General features: G+C 27.2%; 1 protein-coding gene across 8 annotated transcripts; it reads right to left on the bottom strand.

The window, feature by feature from the left end:
• Positions 1-1,184: 1,184 nt before the first annotated feature.
• On the bottom strand, positions 1,185-18,659 carry LOC132935043 (uncharacterized). Of its 8 annotated transcripts, none has more exons than XR_009663141.1 (6): positions 18,517-18,648; positions 14,319-14,386; positions 5,747-5,854; positions 2,586-2,628; positions 1,752-2,129; positions 1,185-1,485 (listed from the first exon to the last, which is right to left on the bottom strand). XR_009663141.1 is itself a non-coding variant. In XM_061001487.1 (5 exons), the coding sequence occupies exons 1-5, from the start codon at positions 18,619-18,621 to the stop codon at positions 1,856-1,858; spliced, it is 429 nt and encodes a 142-aa protein (XP_060857470.1). In that variant the 5' UTR covers positions 18,622-18,659; the 3' UTR covers positions 1,185-1,855. The 8 variants fall into 8 exon arrangements, 6 of the variants coding, with proteins under 6 accessions (XP_060857470.1, XP_060857471.1, XP_060857472.1 ...); XR_009663142.1 differs by having other exon boundaries at positions 18,526-18,599; XM_061001487.1 differs by lacking the exon at positions 5,747-5,854 and having other exon boundaries at positions 1,185-1,900; positions 1,962-2,129; positions 18,517-18,659.
• Positions 18,660-21,875: the final 3,216 nt, after the last annotated feature.

Genomic DNA, 21,875 nt, shown 5'->3' with positions numbered 1-21,875 from the left:
TTTAAATGTCGTATACATTTATTATTTATTATTTATATTATTTTATATAATATTCATTGTATTTTTATTAAATGATATCGATGTAAAATAAAAATCAGTATTAACTTATACAATAACAAACGGATTTTAACCACATCAAATGTATATTGATAGCTTATAGTCATGTACGTTATACGTATAGTAGGTATACTATATTAGCAAGTAGTACCTATAGGTACTACCTACGTTGCTACGTAGTTTAGTCAAGACTGAATAATGTATAATATTTACTATTCACAGTACGCAACAATTTTATCGCTGTGTATTGTGTACAATTTAGTAGGAACTAATATATATTGTTATCTTACAAATTCCCACGTGTTGGGTACTAAAATATGACGTCAATGTATGTCATCTATAGTATTATCTGTGTCTTATGCAGAACATTTCATTCTTCTGTTATAAGTTATAACAGTATATTACAGTTAGCATTATTTTAACTTTTTTTACATTAACTTTTTTTATACATAATACCTAATATTCTTCCTTTGTATAATTATAAATCATAATTTATAGATTATATTTAATACTAATTAATAAACAATAAAATGAAATATAAATAGGTAGGTACTATTAAAAATAGAACATTAAAATCGAGTTAAGATATACTAGTCACTATAGGGGCCAGTGGGTGCCATTGCACCCACTGGGATTTTTTTAATGAACAAAAAAATTAATGTATAATAATGTAAATATGTGACTACCTATGTATGTATGACATAAATTTAATTTTGCACCCACTGAGCTGATTTTCTGCGGGCGCCCCTGAGTGGAGTAATAAAATATATGATTGTCACGGTTAGATTATATTGAAAATTTATACAATTTCCCATACCTATCTAGTATAGGATAAACAGAAACCACTTATTATTAAATTAATAGTATTCTACTTCGATAGTACTCTTCCGACATCGACTTTTGCGATAACATATGGTGAGAAATGTGCAGTAATTACTGCAAAGTAGTAAGCATCTGTTTGTTGCCCAATATACACTGCAGTGTCCATTATAGATACAACAACAATTAAGTGCAAAATTAATTTTTGATCATGACTCCCAGCAAATATCAACTTCGCCATGGATTGTGGACACATTATACCGTGTGGCACTAAATAGAAAAAATACACCAAAGGTAACCGCCAAAAGGTAATTAAAATTATATTTTGATTAATTTAAAATTAAATAACTTTTCATTACGTAATAGGTATGATTTAATGATTGAACAATAATAACTAACTAATAAAATATATTAAAATTTTTGAAAATATTTTCCTTATAAAATTTCCAGTTGAAAAATACATTTTTTTTAATATATATCGTCCACTCCACTTAGTAGTAGGTTGCAATTTTTTTTGTCGGTTGAAATTAGTTGCTAAAAGATTGCTAAATATTGGCACTGGTCCGGATTCGATAGGCCAAAGTTGGGGGTCCGTACTTTAGCCCGTAGCTGAAATAAATTATTTTTTCAATATTACTACCAACTTCACAGACCTATTGGCTATATAGCTATATAGTAGGTTGAAAACTTAATTTTAAATCAATAGGTTAAAGGTACATCCAATAAAATACATTATAAATAAACAAATTTGTCTGAATCATTGTTTTAAAAAAATTTTCTAAATAAATAAATTATTATCAAAATGCATTTTTTCATAGCAATATAATTTGTACAATATTATAATGATTACAATTTAAAACTGAAAAATCATTAACCTTCATTCGAACCCTGCATCTGACGGAATTTTTCTGGTGTCGGTCCTAGAAGTCTTAAATTCGGATGGTTTGTGTAATATGAGGTCGTGTAAGTGGTGTGACTTCTAATAGGTATCCTGGACCTTGGTGATTCGTCGACAAGAGCGCGCCTAGGGCAGATATCAGCTTTTGCTTTTGAGTTAAAATTACACGTGGTGGTTTGTAACTCACTCGGTGCACTGATGTCGTTTCCACCGGTTCCGACGACAATTTGTAGGCACTCGAAGGGCGTCGCCTAAGTTTCGTTGTGGCGGGATGGCGGTACGCGTTCTGTAGTCGTCTCCGCTTCCATTGAAATATGTACCAGCGACGACCGGCTGTGAGGAGTGACCGGTCGAGCTGTAAAAATTAATATTTTCAATATTTTGACATTACACGTTTGACGTATACGGTATACATATAATATTATTATATTATTATTTTAACTTTTCCGCCGTATCGGCGTATCTATATATCTAGATACCTAATATATTATTGCATTGTTTTACAACTTTTGACCATATGCGATGTATGTATATTCCCGTATATAGAGTGATTCTTTTATCATAAAACACTCATTATTTCAAAAAGTATTAATGTTTTTGAAAATATTCATTACATAGTTTCAAGTTGTTAAAAAACATTTTTAAATTATAAAATAATTGGTAATATTATACAAACGATGCGTTATGTAGTTTATCCTTAAGTTAGTGTACTCAAATTTTGTTTTATATATATAATGTATATTTTTTTTATATATTATTAAGATAATTATTCTTATATAATTTATATTACTTATTTCACATTATAACTCACCATTGTCATACAGATAAAATGTTGTGGTAATTTCATAGTACAACTGAAAAAGAACAAATGATTATATTTATGATTATTGTATTTACAGAGAATCGAGTTAAATCTTTCAAAGAACTAAGAATATGTATGGTATATTGATAATATTGTGGACAATTTAAATTCATATGTTACATACGTATTTGTGTTAAACTTTCTTGTGTTATAATATTTTTCTAGAATATATATTCAATAGATTCCTATTAAATGGACATTTGGAATTCAAGAGTAGAACAAACCTAAATTTGTATTTTGTATTTGTAATGCAAACTCTATACGATTACGTACTATTTACGTAATGAATAACAATATAAAAATATATCTAGATACAGTTTAATATCTATGTTACTTGGTTAATTATTTTATTAAATGCTAGGTGTGATATTTTCCTGAGTTAAGGGGATGTCAGCGCTCTATTTGTTTTCTCTCTCTGGCCCACGCGTAATATAGATAAAACGCATTTATGTCGAATCATATTTTGTTCTATGTTTTTAAGTAGTCTTAGAGTAAAATCACAGATATGAAAATATTATTGTGAATAAAGTAATTTTATATAACGTATTTACGTGGAATATACCCTTGCTAAAATTTGATGGCTGGTTAATTTATCAGGCACCTGGCGAAAGGCAGGAACAGGCAAGATATCCGGAACATTTTAGATACATATAGGACACATGGAAAAACGAAAAGGTACATAAATAATAATTACACAGGTATTAAATTGCTTGCAGGTCTTTTAAACAATAATATAGATTCTCCAGTCCTTCTCTCTCAAATCTCCTTTAAAGTTCCATCCCGTCAATCCCGCTCAAAGGCCCTCTTCTATGTCCCGCACGCCACAAACCAACTACATGGCTAATGAGCAGTGTTCGGACTTATCTAGATGAATATCTAGATAATTATTTGTTCATATTTTATCTTATCTAGATAAATAGTTACAAGGTATCTAAACGTTCATCTTAGATAATTTTTATAATCTAAATAAATTCATGTAGATACATTTTTTATTGATGAAAATTGTGAAATTGTACTAACGCATTATAAATATTTATACAGATTCTCAAACCAAGTTTACGGTTTATAAATAATGTAATGATTTTTATTTATATCATTAATAATATTATGTTACTATTGCCCAACTAACATATACCTAAATTTAAAACCCATTTAAAAAAAAATTTGTATCTTTTTTTATCTAGATAAATAAGTATTCATCTTTATCTTTATCTAGATAAATATGATTTAAGTTATCTTTTATATCTATCTAGATACATCTAAGTTCCATTATCTTTATCTTTATCTAGATAAAAAATACTTATCTAATCCGAACACTGCTCATGATCCTTTAAGACGCCTAATGTCGTTTGCCAATGCAGACCCTGCCTTCGACAATTTGCTAATTTATTTATGTATACAGAGTTTATGATTTAACTCTAGAGTATCAAAGTTATATCAAGTTTGTCATTTTTACATTATTCCACCTACGGTGGATAAATTTAATCAATTAATACAAAATCCCAACCTAATCTTCTAACCGTAATAAAATCCGGTGAATAAAAATAACCAAATTTAACCCTTTTTAAATTAGCCTATCTTCTTCCCAGAGGTATAATCTACAGACAAAAATTCATCTGTATATATAAAAATGGAGCGTGAAAAATGTATGTTACCTCATCATTTGAGAACGGCTGTTTTTATGTATTGACAAAAAATAATAACACAAATCAACAAACAAGTCCAATTAACCAATAGCAACCAATATAATATAATACACTATTATTATTTTAATTTGCAACAATAAACTAAATTATTTATTATTTAGTTTATTTTTTTCTGAACAGATGGCGTCATTGTTGTATTTTTGACATCCATATTTCCTGCTTTTCCGATGAATTTTCCTAAAATTTTCTGTCGTAAAAACCTTCTCCTGGCAATTTAAAAAAATTATTAACATCTTAAAAAAAAATTGAGCCAAATCGGACCAGCCGTTCTCGATTGATGAGGTAACGACATTTTGCACGCTAAATTTTTATAGGTATATATATATAGATAGATAAAATAAATTTATTTTGGATTTAGTAAAAAAAGGTGTTTTGTCCATAAACTTATAAATAGGTACGTAGTATTCAGATGTAGAAAATATGCTACTAAACAGAAGACTTGTACGTAAGCCATGCCCACCCCCCTACCATCTGCCGTATCAACATTTTTCACTGTAGTAAAGGGATGTTTAGAAACTGTTCGTGGAAATGTTGACAACTATTTCAAAGATATATTTAATGAAGTTACTTCAATTGTTACCAAAGTAAATATTGAAATAAAAATACCACATATATGTGGAAGACAAATAAATAGAGTAAACATACAAAAAAGTCCTGAAGAATACTACCGAATATCAATTTTTATTCCAGTCCTTGATAGTATTTTACAACAACTACAAACTAGATTTAATCAACAATTGAAACTCATAGCACTTGAAGGGTTAATCCCTGACAATCTTAGTGCTTACAATAATGACTCCATATTAAGTGCTACATCACTGTATGAAAATGATCTTCATGAAAATGCTTTAATAAACCTCAAAGCAGAGTCAACTATGTGGCGAAACCAGTGGAAATATAGTATAGCAGAAAAACCAGAGTCAGCTATACAAGCATTACATTATTGTACAAATGTATTACTAATGTAAAATTACTAGTACAATTTTTTGCAACTTTACCGGTTACATCAGCGACACCTGAACGCACATTTTCAGCTCTTAAATTATTGAAGAATTATTTACAAGCAACAATGAATGAAGAGAGACTTAATGGGTTAGCTATGGCAAAGATCCGAAAAAAATCACAGAAGAAGAAGTAATCAAAGTTTTTTCTTCAAAATCTCATCGACATTTATCATTATTAGATTGGTCAAAATGAAGTTAACTTAAAATTTAATTTTAATAAAATAAAAATGTGAACTGTTATTGTTAATTGTTGATTTTGTTTTTTAGTATTTTGGGTTTGCCCCCCCCCCCTATTTTAAAATCCTGGCTACGCCACTGTATGGTACCTATCAGTTAAACTACTAATTTAATACAAGTTAGAATAGAAAGATATAATGCTCGAAAAAAACTGATAACTTACTGCCAAAATGTCCCGTGCAACCCTATTCCTGACTTCCTCGACCACGGCTATGCCATTGGACAGCAGCCTGATAAATTGTACTATATTTTCCCTATTATTACCTGAAAACTAAAAAAAAATGATCCATTTTAAAATAGGTAACTAAAATTTTGTAAAATTAAAATTTTATAAATAAATAAATCGTTAACTATATTACTTATTAAAATTTGTTATCAGCTACATTTTTTTTATTATATATTAAATAATATAAAATATTAATATTAATAAAATACACATTCAAACATTATTAAATGGCCTGGTTCAGTTCATGACTCAACAATATTTGATAATTCTTTATTAAGAGCTCAATTTGAGAATGACGAATTTGGAGATGCTGTAGTTGTAGGAGATGGAGACTATGGATGTCGTAATTATTTGATGACACCTCTTTCCGACCATACTACTGAAGTAGAAGTACAATATCAAGTATGAAAACTATATGATAATTTCATAAAACAGCTACAATATGTGTTGCTCTGTACAAAGCAATAACTGCAGTACTTGCAAGTATTCGAATACTTGTGTTTAAATACTTTTTTTTGAATTTCAAATATTTTTTGACCAATGTATTTTAAATACTTATAAAATACTTTTTATTTCTATTTAGTATTTTTATTATACTTAATACTTTTTTTCTTTCTAGTGGTCTACTCCAAATTCTAATTACCAATATTTCGGAATGTACTATTTTAAATTTTGATTCTAAAATATTATTTTATAATGGTTCTAAACTTCTAACTTCTGAGAACTTATAAATTAGGTTTAAAACGAAAGTATTTGAATACGTATTTTTACACCAAATACACCAAGTATTTAAATACCTATTCTGAATATATTTGAAAAGTATTCTTAACAAGACTGGCAATATGATGTTATCATATTTTTAGAAAGCACGAATTGGCACAAGAAATGTCATCGAAAGAACATTTGGTGTTTGGAAAAGGCGGTTTCCTGTGCTATCTGTTGGAATTCGAACTCAAATCACAACTACTCTTGTTACTATTATAGCTACAGCAGTATTGCAAAATATGCTTATCAAATCTAATGACCATCTCTCTGTAGGCTAAACTCTCTTAATTGATGATTTGCGTCAACAAGTCCCTGTCTTTCTTGTTCCCCAAACTGGGAACATAAAACGCAGAACATTAATTGACACTATGTTTTCATAAATAAAAAGAATATTATTAATATTATATAGTAGCCGTTGACCGTTGTAAAAACTCATTGCTCTCTCAAATTGAAAAAAAACCTATAATTCGTGTGCCATCGTCATTAATGACTAAAATATTATGATTATACATTTATACTATATACTATATACTATATAATATGTATTATACAATTACTAGTTTATATTGTTTTGCATAAATACGCAATTATGCACATTTGTATTATTTTTCATTACCTACTCATCAGTCATTACCACTGTTAGGAACAGATAACAAAAATATCATCTAGATAAAGATAAAGATAACAACACTAAATTTTATCTAAGATACAGATAAAAGATAAACAAATCAAATTCATCTAACAAAAAGATAAAAATATTTTATCTAGATAATTATCTAAATAAATATTTAGATAATCTAAAAAATGTCTGTCTAAAAAATGTCACAAGGATTACCTAACTCATATTGAATCCCAAATTTATAGCAACCCTAATTCTTTCTGGAAATTTGTACGCAAGAGTCGTTCTAGCTTTGGGCTACCTGATGTCATGCATCTAGACGCTCAGCATTACTCAGGTAGGGAACAAATAGCTAACATATACTCCACTTACTTCGCTTCCGTTTACAAACCATCTAGTAGCTCTGCCTTACCTAGTACCCCTTTTCTTTATCCATTGCCTAATAACTGTCACTTTTCAGTTTCCGATATAGAAACTAAATTAAAAACCCTATCTAACATAACAAGTGCTAGTCCGGATGGAATTCCTTGTTCTTTCTTAGCTAATATCAAATCTGTAATTTCAGTCCCCCTTTGGATAATATTTAGGCGCTCACTTGATGACGGTATCTTCCCTGACATTTGGAAATTATCTTCTGTTACTCCTATCCAAAAAACCGGAGATCAAGATGACATCCGTAATTACAGGCCTATATCTGTTTTAAGTCATCTTGCAAAGCTCTTTGAATACCTAGTTGTCCGTAGTATTCAATCTCCAGTTAACTCTATCCTTATTGATGAGCAATATGGCTTTCGGCCAAATAGATCCACCATTCTCAATAGTATCGTATTTAACAACTACGCTTTACAGGCTCTTGAAAACCATGCTCAAGTAGATGTAATTTTCACTGACATCTCCAAAGCTTTTGACCAAGTAGACCATTATATTCTCATTGACGTTCTTTACAAAGCAGGCTTCGGCGAACCGTTACTATCTTGGTTCAAATCCTACATAACTAAGAGAAAGCAATGGGTAAAAGTTTTAGATTGTCGCTCAAGCTATATAAACGTTACTTCGGGGGTCCCTCAAGGTGGTCATCTTTCTCCTATTCTATTTGCTATTTTTATTAACGGCTTGAATACAGCTCTTAAGCACAAGTTAAAGTTGTTACGTACAAGTTGTGCCACAGATAATGAGAAAAAAAATAAAACATTTTCGAACAGATCTAGCTAATTTTCTCCAAAAAATTTATCTTGTAAATTTATCTAGATAAGTTAAATTTTTATCTAAAATAAATACTTATATTACATATATTATATTTAATTATCTAGATAAGATAAAAGATAAAAAAATAATTATCTGAATAAATTTTTCTAGATAAGTCCTAACACTGGTCGTTACACATCAGTACGACTGCAGGCTGCAGAATAGAAAATATTTATGACTCATCATTAAGCATTTGTATATTATTAATAATAATGTTTTTTAATTTGAAATTACAAATTTGAAATTTTCTTATGGTCATATAATATTTATATTTGACTATTTCAAGTTAGTATAATAAATGTATAATGTTTTGTTTCAATGAAAATTAAAACTAAAATTAATTTTTATATTTATTGACAAAATTTATCTTGTCCTTCACGAATTTTTGATTCTGAGTGGGAGGTATGAATGCAAGGCTGGGCATTAACGAGTTAAAAAGTTAAAATTAAGTTAAGAAGTTAAGTTACTTTTAACTAAGTTACTTAACGAGTTAATTTTTTTCTAAGAAGTAACTTCTATCTTAACGAGTTACTTTTTTTTTAAAGTAACTTCTAACTTAACGCGTTAATCTATTTTATAATCATAAAAATAGTAAAAAAAAAATTATAATAACAATAATTATTATGTTAAATATAAATTATTCTGCTATATATTATTATGTAGGTATCGAGTATTGTAAATATTATAGACGGTCGAAGTGTTCTGCACTATGTCTGGATTTTAAAATAACGTATTTAAATACAAGTAGAGACCTACCATTGATTAAATATACTATAATATTATAGTTACTGTATATTTAAACAATGCTAATAGCTAATGGAACTATGAATGTCAAAATAAACTAAAATGTCAAAATATACGAAACGACTTATGAGAAATAAAGAATAATATTTTATATTATTTCTTATTCACAGAATATAGTATGTCTAGATATTAAAGATTAGTGCCATGCGGTTAATTATTATTTAGAAAAGAAAAACATATATTATCCAAATCCAATATCCTATATACGTTTGTAAACGGTCAGTTTTAATTAAAATTTGTTGTTTGTTATATTTATATTCATTCGTGGAAATGTTTAAGAATAATTTTGCGCGGAGTGAGAGAGTGACACCAGACCCATTGTATTTACTATAACCGGGTGGTAATCGGCATCAGTGATAACTGGTAAAAATCTATTCCGGAGTGATTTGAGAGTAATTCATTCGCTTGTGTGCTAGAAGCCAGCAGGTAACAGTGAACAGTATTTAATATTTACAACCAACTATTATTTTGAATTTTCTTAAACAAATCATAAAGTATAATAATAGCCAATATAATATAATGAGTTAGGTACCTAGTTGTTAGTTGTTTATTTAGCCATATTTCATGAATGTTAATGTATGAATACATATTATGAGCTTAGTTAATATCCATGTTATTTTATTTTTGATACTGCTGTTATCATAACATGCTGTCTACGAAAACTATGGTAAAATAAAATAATAGCTTATCTCTAATTAAATATATCATTCTTACTAATTAATAACAATAATTAAAATTAATTTTATAAATGTTTGTTTGATTTTAGACAAGTAGTTATTTTATTAACTGTTAATTAAACAATATTTAATACTATACAAAATACATTTATAACTAATTTGATTATTAATACTTAGTTGGTAATAACAAAGTAAAATTTAAAAGTATTAGCATCACTTTGGAAAACTTTTAGGTAAAAAAATAAAATAGGTTTATACAAATAATTTAATTATTTTGTTGAATTTCATAGTTTATAAGTAGGTACCTACAGCAAAATACATTTTTTAAAGATGAAACCTACATTATAATATTATGTTATTTGTAAATCTTTAACATGAGGTGTAAATAGTGTAATTATAAATTTTATATGAAAAAAAAGTAGTTTTAACTAAGTTAAGTTACTTTTTTTCCAACTAACTTGTAACTTTAACAAGTTAAATAAAAAAGGAAAGTAACTTTTAACTTTAAACTTAACTTAAATTTTTCCAAATTAACTTAACTTAACGAGTTAAAAAAAATAGTTAACTTGCCCAGCCTTGTATGAATGTATTGATTCAAACTCAGTACTTACCTTGTATTACAAATACATTTGGTTTAATGTGGGTACTTCTTTTTTAATTTCAATAAACTTATATACCTAGGCTATAGCCTATACCTATAGATATATATATATAAATCTGTACCTGTATATAAATCGTGGATTTTTATAAAACTGAATATTGTTTTTCCTAGGGATTTCCAACGTTATAATAACGTTATATTTGACAAAAAAAGATTGAAATGTGTAAACGTTATTATAACGGAAAGCGATAATCAAAAATAATTGAATACTGCAAAACAAAATATTATAACGACTAACAAAATATATAATATATCATTAAACAAAAACAATTCAAAAATAAATTTATTTAAAAGGTCTATTGGTTTCCTAGAAACATTTATTTCATGCAAACAATCTAAGAATTGATTATATTCCGTATCCGGGCCATTACCTACCCGCATTAGTTATTATTTTTAAAATTAATAGGTTTTAACACTATTTTAATAACGATAAACGCAAAACTTGGATAACGTTTAAATCTTAATAATGATAAACGCAAAAATTGAATAACGTTTTAATAATTCTAAATAACGATAAGCTCAAAAATTGTGTAACGTTTTAATTGTAAATAACATAAAACGGAAATTTTTTCAAAAGCAAGCCTTGGTTTTTCCTTTATAATATATATTTGGATATTTTTCAGTTCTCTTAACGAATCATAATAGTTTTAAAGCTTTAAGCTATAATAATGACAACAATTTAATTTTTGCAGATTTGTTGCATGTTTTAAAAATTTAATATTTTATGGATATTAAAGGAAACATTGATTAAATATAGTCTACAGAGTTAAAGTCTAATAAATATGTAAAATAATATTTTGTCTAGTAGAAAATTATAATAATATATTTTTTTGACAATAAACGACAAACCTATCTATTCGGTAGATTAATATTAATTTTATCGTTTTAAAAGGAAGTGAACTTTATTGTTCATCATGTAATTTTACTTAAAAAATAATTTGTTTTGCATACCATACCCAATTAAGTTGTATTAATTATATTATAAATTTTTTTTATACCTATTATATTAGTAAATAATAATGCATTTTTACATTTTTTTCTCTAGGTTTTTTATTGTAACCTATTTTAGATTCTGAGCGAAGCGATAAATGTATTGATTTTACAATGATGTGTGTTTTTTTTTATTTTTTTTTTGTGTCTGTCATCACCTTTTAGGACAGTAAAAGTGCTTGGATTTTCTTCAACAGTAACTTTTTTGATAGGAAAGTGAATCTAGTTGGTTTTCTTAGTAGTTTTCAAACGCGACGTGAAAAACAAAAGAAAAATTAAGAAAAAACGGGAACTTTTTGAGAAAATCTATTTTGGTTTTTGGTGCAACTCTAAAACAAATGACCGTAGGTACATGAAATGTTGACTGAATGTTTATATTAGCATTTTCTATTCACCATAACATTTTCCAAATATTTTGACTTATTTTGAGCTGTTTACGGACATTTTCAATTTTCATTTTTTTTAGTTTTTTTCTATAAATATCAATAAAATTGTATTTGTTGGGAAAAAAAAGCGTGAAAATTTAATATAAAGCTCCTGATATATCGTTCTAATAGCAGTTGAAAAATATTAAAAATACATAGTCACAATTTTTTTTTATAAGCATTTTAAGTTCAAATTTTGACAACATTTATTAAATTTATAATTTAATAATTATTTTGTAGTTAAACATTTATAAAATGTTCAACTTTTATAGCTAAGGATTAAAAATTGAAAACAAGGCTCTTCGGCTCAACGTAAATAGGTTAAGTATAAATTACTTTATTCACAATAATATCATCAAATATACTTGGTAACTGACCGTTTTTGCTCAGAATCATTTTTCTTATACAATGATATTACATCATTGAATTCAAATTTAACACCATCCATTACAGTGACTCACTTGTAACCTACTATACAGCAGAGTGACATCCACTTTCCCACCTTTTTTAAAAATGTTTTGCATTTTTACATGTTTTTACCGCATATTAATAATAATTTTGACACTCTCTAAATAGTTTCACTAGAGTCTGGAGACTGTTGCACATATATACGACCCCCATCTCCTCTCCACGCAATATGTGCCAAACTCAAATAACAACATAAGTATTCTGAGCACTAATTACTTATAAGAAGGTGGCGTATATTCAGGGGGGTTCCCGGGCGTGGTCCCTCTCCCCAAAATGGAATAATATAATTATTAATTCATAACTCATATGTATTTTTATAATGTTATACAATTACTTATTTTTTAGACCCTCCCCCCTAAAAAAAATTGAAAATACGCCACTGATTAGGAACATTTTATTGCATACATATACATACCTATTATTAAAAGCATAAAATACGTAATTTAGTGTTAAAAAAATCTTTTTTTTTCGATAATTACCAGTAAACCACTATTACCACAATAAGTAATAACTAATGAATAATAAGTTTAGGTATACCTAGCGTTAATGTAATATACTGCTAGTCATCTATAGTAATATCCCATATACATTATTATGTAATTCCTATGTATTGATTTTATTTGCACATTTTATGGAAGACCATAAAGCCATATTAGGGAAAGAATATATTATATAATATCTTATACGACAATCGGCAGAACTTTAAATTAACTCAAAACTAATTTATAGTTTTTTTTATGAGGGAAGGGGTGGATTTCATATAAGTGACTTCCCAAAACAATAATCTTGGACATATTATGTAATTATATTTATACTGTAGACTGTATAGAGTGTAAACCTATTTCTAATTAAAATTTACAATTAATAATAATTTATAAAGCCAAAATGTCAAAATGATGCCATAGTATATATAACATATACATAACATGAAATTTTCAATTATTGCAAGGAATCTTGTATTCAATTTTCATTCTTGCTCCCCTCAGAATCTAAAATCGTATTTCGGATTTATGTTTTTTAGTTATATGTGGGGACAAGGAATTCAATGCTCCATAATAAAACGCATTAATGCACTTATAAAATGTACTCAAAAACTACAATTATGATAACAATTTTAGGAATATAAAATAATAATATCAATAAAAAAAATTTGGATGTTGGCAACGGTTGTATGTTAAATCTATAAAATTAAAATAACAATGGAAAATTTATTAAAAAATGCCACTAAAAACCAGGGTTTTTATGTTTAAAACACCATGTTTTAAACAACTTATTTTTAACATATTTAAAACATGAATTTAAAACATTTGTTTTAAACGTTTGTACAATGTTAAAAACCGTGTAAAATCCAAATGAATATTGTGTTTTTTTTCGTTTATTATTAATCTATATATATAAAAATGGAGCGTGAAAAATGTACGTTACCTCATCAATCGAGAACTACTGGTCCGATTTGACTCATAATTTTTTTTTAAATGTTCGTAATTGCCAGGGGAAGGTTTTTACGAAATTTTAGGAAAATACACCGGAAAAGTAGGAAATCTGGAAGTAAACAATACAACAGTGGCGCAACAGTCTATTATATATTGATTGCTATTGGTTAATCGGGTATGTTTGTTGATTTGTATTATTATTTTTTGTCAATATATAAATTAATGTTTGTGTGTAGATTAGACCTCTGGGAAGAAGACAGGCTAATTTAATAATGGTTAAATTTGTTTTTTTTTATTCATCTGATATTAGTACGGTTAGGTTAGGTTAGGATTTTGTATTAATTGATTATATTTATCCACCATAGGTGGAATACGACAAACTTGGTATAACTTTATACTTTAGAGTTCAATCATACACTTACGTACAAACAGCTGCACGGGGTCCGCGATCTATCTTTATAGGTACTGCTGCAAACCAGAATTTTTTTTCCTGGCAACAGAAAAGTTAAGATAAATTTTTAACACAGTACACCAAATATTAAATAATGAATTGAACAAAGTTTGAGTCGTATAGAGTTGGTACATTTAACGGGCAACGATGTGCACGGGATCAGCTAGTAATAAATAATAATAGATATCCTTCAGAAAAAAAGTTAAAGTACCAATTAAATAATTATAAATTTATATCTATTACTATCCTTCATTTTAATTTTTTTTTTAATTTTATTGAATAAATTACCAAATTTAAAAAGTTTTTACTTAATAGTTAATATATACATAATATATGATGTCCACATAAAACATCCATTCAGCAAATATTTAAAATACATTTCAAATACTTTTAAGAGTAATAAATAAACAGTGAAATATACATATACTAGTAGGTACACGGCATATTGTCTTATATAAGTAAATTACATTTTAAATATACTGTTTAGAATACTATTTTAAACTGTTTAAACAATTTATTTTGTTTTTTTTTCAAAAATGAAAAAATACACCAACTGCCAAAAACGAAAAATTCCAAAAAAATATAAAGTACAATTTGGTTTATCCATTTAACAAGACATTAACAAATTTGTATTAAATTGCTAATCGAATAACTATAGTACCTAGTTACTACTAGTAAAACAATGCAATGTACATTGAAATCCCGCAGCCCTTGTTATAAGTAGGTATTTAAACTTAACTATTTATAGTTTTGATGAGTGAAGTAGAGCATAGGTATACTTCTAATACCCCGCAAATTGTTGGTCCACTACACCACTCATGATATATCTATAATCTATACTCCAAAGTTCAAATACTTATGAAAGCATCTACCCAATTGTAACTAATCGTTCAAAATTGGATTTTTGTATACATTATACAGTTAATGTATTGTTTTAAATCCTCGGTAAAAAATAATCCATCAGAATATAAAAAATTTCATGTATTTGCTGTCATTTAAAAAAATAACAAACTTAACAAATGATAGTTAACGATAAAAATAGCAATGAATATAATGTTTTCAAAATGTTGGTATTGTACGAATTTTAAATTATGTAAAAAAATATTTTCACTCTGTATACCTACTACAATTTATTATATAAATATTTGTACGGATAATATTCACTATACCTATTTGTTTATGATTAAAATTATTACAATTTAAATAGTTCATAAAACTACCAAAGTATCTAAGACTAATCTTTCAATATTTTTAGTGCATTTATTTTTTTCTTATAGCTTATAATTTATATAAATTATTCTAACGTAATAAACTAAAAACATTTTTTCATGCAACAACTGCTTTGCCTTGATTGTTAAATAAAAAAGTTTTACATATTACCAAATGATAATACCTACATACATAGAATATTGTACTATGAAGGTTACGAAAATTACACATTTTGCCTATATATGTTTATTGCAGTATATACTAGTCAGTAGACAGTATGGACAGTATAGTCACTTTAGTATAAACATAGTATTCCTGAATACAAACAATACTCACAGACTGTGTGTTTGATAGGTTAGTTTAGGTTTCCATATAGTCTGTACTATTCCTAATTAAATATGTGTACCTACTGTACCTATACTTCCATAATATTTTGCATTGTAATATATTTAACAAGTTAATTTGTTAAACATTAGTGTAACCTATCAATAAATATGTAAATTTTTATTATACACTTCGATTTTGCCATTCTATACAGACATAATATCTATATATAGTATATACAGGTAGGTAGGTACTAAGTATATCGTATATATTATATTGCGTCGCAGTGTATGTGTACTATATGTAGGTATTATATAATCTTCCTTTATTATGTTAATATGATATGTTCTATGAGTGGCATAATTACGGAGGGGATTTGGGTGTCGTATCCTTCCCATGACTTTTTTTTTAAATTGGTGAACCATATTTATGTACTTAGGTACTTATTTAATGATATAAATATTATTATTTATAGGTACTATTGTACCTATACTCGCTGTACTGATATAGTATATTTTATAGAATCAACAAATAAAAACCCAAATCACCTACGATAACCAAGATAATATTACTTGGTAATAAACACTAATCACTATTACAATATTGCTAAAATATATTAAAATAATGAAGTTTATCTCGATTTTTTGGGAATTTTTTTCAGGAACCCTTATGTATATTTCAACGAGTTAAGCACAATGGTGAAATCAAAATTGGTCGGCCGGACTTAGTTCCAAGGTTATAACATTTTGAAGTTCGGGATTTTGCGTATATTATGATTACCAGATTATTCCACAAATCTATGTAAAAAATGCAGTTTAGCTCCAAAGCGATTTTTAAAAATTTTTTTTTGGAGATCTATGTATTATTTTAACGAGTCAAGTAGAATAGTGCAATCAGAATTTGTCGGTCAGACTTAGTTCCAAGGTTATGACCTTTTAACATAACACCCATTTTTTTTATTAGCTCTTAAAAAATAAACTGCAATATTAGATAGATATATAGTTACTTTATCTTACGTAAATATGTACATGATAGTACCTAAATGATCTAAGGTTGGAATGTATATAGTCCACGGAGCTGTCACAGTCCACGGAAAGGTTACAAAAGTTATTATTAGTTAGTAGTTACCAACTCCAATATTTGATAATGATTGTATTCTTGCTTCGAAGTTTTATTTAAATATATTTCTAATAATTAGTAAATATTTTACAGCCATGACTAATTATAATAACATAGTTTTTTTAATCACTACACTTGTACTAACCGTGTACAATATATGTATATTATATGAAAAAAAATGTATGTATGCGTATAAATAATCGTACCTTGGCCAATGAACAGTAAATACCAGACGACTTCTGTACACATTACCATCTCGTTTAATCCAATACCTACTTATTTTACAATTTGACAAAGACATTCCGTCTGACTTGGCAAAATTAAAGTAATAATTATTACTAGTGTACTAAGTGGACTGTGTTTACTTTTTTAAAAAAGAGTGTCTCCATCACTTGTTAAACGTAATTGAGCCACGGAGGCTATGCCCCCACACCCCTAATATTATACTCCTTTTTAAATCATATAAAAAATATTTATAAATAAACAATATAAAAAAATAATACAAGTTAATATAAGACATGGGTAATTACTGTAGGTACCTATTATATATATTATAGTTATAAACAATAACAAACTCAAAAGAATAATAAAAGTAAATTAATTAATAGTTTAGTAATAATTAGTTAATATTAACTAATTTATAGATACGCGGTAATGAAATAATCCATAAGACAAATTATGATATGGTATCTTGTGCATTTTGATAATTCTTTCCCCTTAAAAATAATAGTAGGGGTACGCTAAAATTTCTGAAAAATTAGTTGGTGTACTCCGTCCCCACAAGTCGAGCACTGCCGTTATGTGTCAGTATAAAGTATAGTCAGATACTGATGAAACGTAAAGGACCGGAGGCTAGTGATCTTTTTATAAATATAAGCAAGATTAGGTACATTTTGACACTCCTATAATTTTATCATTCTTCAAAAAATGCCACCTCTGTAAAAAGAGATGTTAGTTAATGCCGCCATACGCTTGTGCAAGTATAAGGGACTATAGTCACTAGCCCCTAGTCGCTAGTGGGACTCGGCCTTCTTAAAAAATCGTTGGTAAAACTGATCCGATACAGCAAGACAAAAATATGTATCATAAGTGAAATGGCATATAACTTCTCTAAGCATAGAATAAAATGCATTTCAACTAAAGTAGTTCTAAACTTCTAAATATTATTAATAACCCTGGTAGAATTTTTAAAGAAAATTAAGTAAGGGGATTGTGATATTATTACAATACCTACCATTGTTACAGAATAAAAATAGTTAGATGAACCAACTCTATTTTTCTGTTTCAACATTTTAACCATATTAGTAATACCTATATCTGGTTGCAATATATCTGCATATATAGGTAGCTTATACTTTATAGTTTGTACCTATAATAACTAATAGCCAATAAGTATATCGTAGTTATAACTTATATATTAAATTATTAATTGTATACAAGTATTAGGTACAGAAATATATGTAATAATATGTCATATGTGTATTCAACTATACTGCGTATAATACTATAATACCTACCTGTCCTACCTGGTGAACGTTTTTGTTTGAGTATATACCTTGCCAGCTATTGATCGGACCGACTATAATAGTTGTGAATATTATATAATATGCACGCAAACGCATGACTCATTATCGACCACGAAAAAGTATTTATTGTTGGTAAAAGCATAAAACGATACTTTTGTAAGCCAATAGCGTATTGACAAATGACAAAAACGATAAGTACCTGTATGGCTGTATTTTATATACACGATTAAGTTAATATATTATAACACAAAAAACTGTTTACTAATTTACTCATTGTATTGTTTGTGCACATATACTGATTATAAATATTCTCTTTTCTGTATATTTTTTAATAATAAAAAAAAAACATAATACTGCAGTAAAATATTAGGTATAGGTACAATATGTAGATTTTATAGGTATATTGTTTCTACAATAAAGTATAAAATTATTAATACCTATAATTAGCCATAAATAATAAAATCATAATTTATATATTTATATAAATGTATATTATTACCTAATAGCCTGAAGTCACCAGAGGATTCAACACACTTAGCCCTCACTTAAACGAAATCTAGGACAATGTATGCAATCATATTATCCTAATATCCTATCTGTGGATAAAATATCGTATAGTATGAGATATCTTCTCAACCAAACAATAAAAAACTATCAAAATAAAATCTTATGAATAATTAAAAAGGGGGGAAATTATAGGGAACCGCTTCCCATACAGCATTTGGGAAATGATAATATTTTGTGAATATTTTAAAGTGCTTGAATATTGAATATTTAACTAATAATATTTTATAAATATTTTCTTCTCATGATAACAAAATATTGTACTATATGATTGCATAAAAATGTTGACTTAATATTTTTATCAAGTTTCCGTAAAATTGTTTTTTGAAAAAATATGATTTAAATGTTTTGTCAAAAAATATGAACTTCTTTGCCAAAGAAAATAATTAAAATATTTTTATGCTGTGTGGGTTTGGTATACAATATGCATACACATTACTATTTATTACATAGTAGCTATAGGTATCTCGTAATCTATCTCGTCATTGAGTAAGTCAATGAAAAAATAATTGAAACATAATTATAGTAAAATATTTCATATTTTCTATGTAGGTACCTACTAGGTAGGTATGATATTATGTATTATCTACAATCTAAAACAGCCAAAAGTATTTATAGCTAACAAATTACAATATGTTAATGTTATTACTATAAGATTTAACTTACAACAATTAGGTACATTTATCACTTAAATAGTTAAATATTGAATGAATTACATTTTAAAATACATATTAAAGTTTAAAGTTTTTTTTTTTATCATACCATGACAATATATGACAAATATTATATAAACATACAAACACTTATCAAGAGATAATAAGTCTCAATAATAATCACGGCATTATTTATCTGTTTCGTACTTAGACTTCTGAGTACCTACCTATATAAGTGTGGATTAGTATATTATGTGTGCTATATTAGTGTGGGAAACAGTGATTAGTAAATATTTAATATGTCAATATGAACATTAAGAAACATCACCAACATTAAGAGGATGTCACACCCGCATGTGTTGTCTCCGTCTTACAAAATATGTACAACATAGCAAAAACTGTTTAGCGCGGGACAACTTTTCTCGCACCATATTTGTTATAGAACTACCAAATATTCACAACACGTAAAGAAGAACTTTATCTGTGCTTTTTTTTTATAGCACTATCCAATTAATTTTTATAAGCAAATGAAAAAAAACCAAATGTTTAGAAGCAAATCAATTTTATTGTATTTATGTTATCTAAAATATGGGCACGCTGTTGCATTGATAATTTTCCACACTATATTATGTTCAGAAATTTTGGAGCCACTACTACAAACACAGAAAGATAAAAGTTGTCCAGCGCAAAACAGTTTTTGCTATGTTGTACATTTGTAAGACGGAGACAACACATGAGAATGTGAAATCCTCTTAATAAGATTCGATTTTCGGTCCCACAAAAATAATTTTTTTTATAAGAACATTTTTGCATTTTCTACAGAAGTCACCACAATAAAGTAGCATATATTTTGCTCTTGTAAATGAAATGTATTCCAATTATTTAAATTAAAAATTATATGTGTATTTATGAATTTACTATATTTTATGAGTGCGTATAGTTAATAAAGTACCTACCTAATCAAAATTAATGATTCAACCATAAACATTTTCAGAAAAAAAGAGCACTACCAGGAGTTACACTACACATAGTTGTTAGCATTTAAAAAAAGTTGTTTTTGCTGTTGATACAACTACGTCTTTTAAAATTATCCTAAAAAAATTACCAGTCAAAAATAAAGATACGCCTTTTTAGTTTTTTCATTGTCTTAAAATTCCTGCATATCAGCATATATAGAGGTACTTAGTACTTACCTATATCTAAATTATCGATCCGTAATCATGAAATAGAAGCTTGCGTATGTAGGTACCTACCATTATAATATGGTACATTGTACCTAAGTAGATACCTACCTAACGACTTTTTTTAAATTATGTCATTACGACATTACATATAACTTGATAGTGTACCTAATTGTTAGACCTTATACAGAGTATAATTTTTGAAATTGTACATGTGATTTTAAGACGTTTTCTCATTACCTATGTTTGTACTTAGAGTTACTACTTACTAGAGTAAATTGATGGTAGGTGCATACTGCCTACCTATTCGTATTTCGTATATAATCACAATTATGTGTGGTTATGTAAATGTATACGGTTATAATTATTATACGTTTACCTAATAACTTTAGACTTTAGTAAATAGTAATAATGATAAATGATAGTTAATAAAATGTATATAACACAATATTCATTATTAATAAGGCATAATATTATTGCGCAGTAGGCAAAAAACTATCTATGTATCTATTCAATTAATACTATTTACTTATAAATTATAATATTATATATTCTATCGTCTCATAATTTAATATAGCATTATGTAAATAAACGTCGTTTTTTACTGCCTTGCTTATCGATTTTTTTTAAAACTATTTATCAATTCGATGTAATATATATTTTACATTGCAGTTATTTTTTTTTTTGTGTATTATGTATACAATTGACGAATATAGGCTACCTACAGTACCTATGCATTATTTAAAATATTCAACCATCGAACAAAGTATTATTAGTTATAAAATTGAAGGTATATTACTATATTCATGCGATAAGTGACTATAGGTATGTACCTATTTACGTGGTGCAGACCAACGCAGAGTACAAGACCCAACGATAAATATAATATAAAAACTTTCAAACCGAAATATTACATAAAATAACCCTATATATATATATCAGCTCTCCTACC

This window comes from Metopolophium dirhodum, chromosome 1, assembly GCF_019925205.1.
Source record: "Metopolophium dirhodum isolate CAU chromosome 1, ASM1992520v1, whole genome shotgun sequence".
NCBI lineage: Eukaryota > Metazoa > Arthropoda > Insecta > Hemiptera > Aphididae > Metopolophium > Metopolophium dirhodum.
Note: the sequence above shows the minus strand (reverse complement) of the source record. Positions and strands in the feature narration are given on the sequence as shown.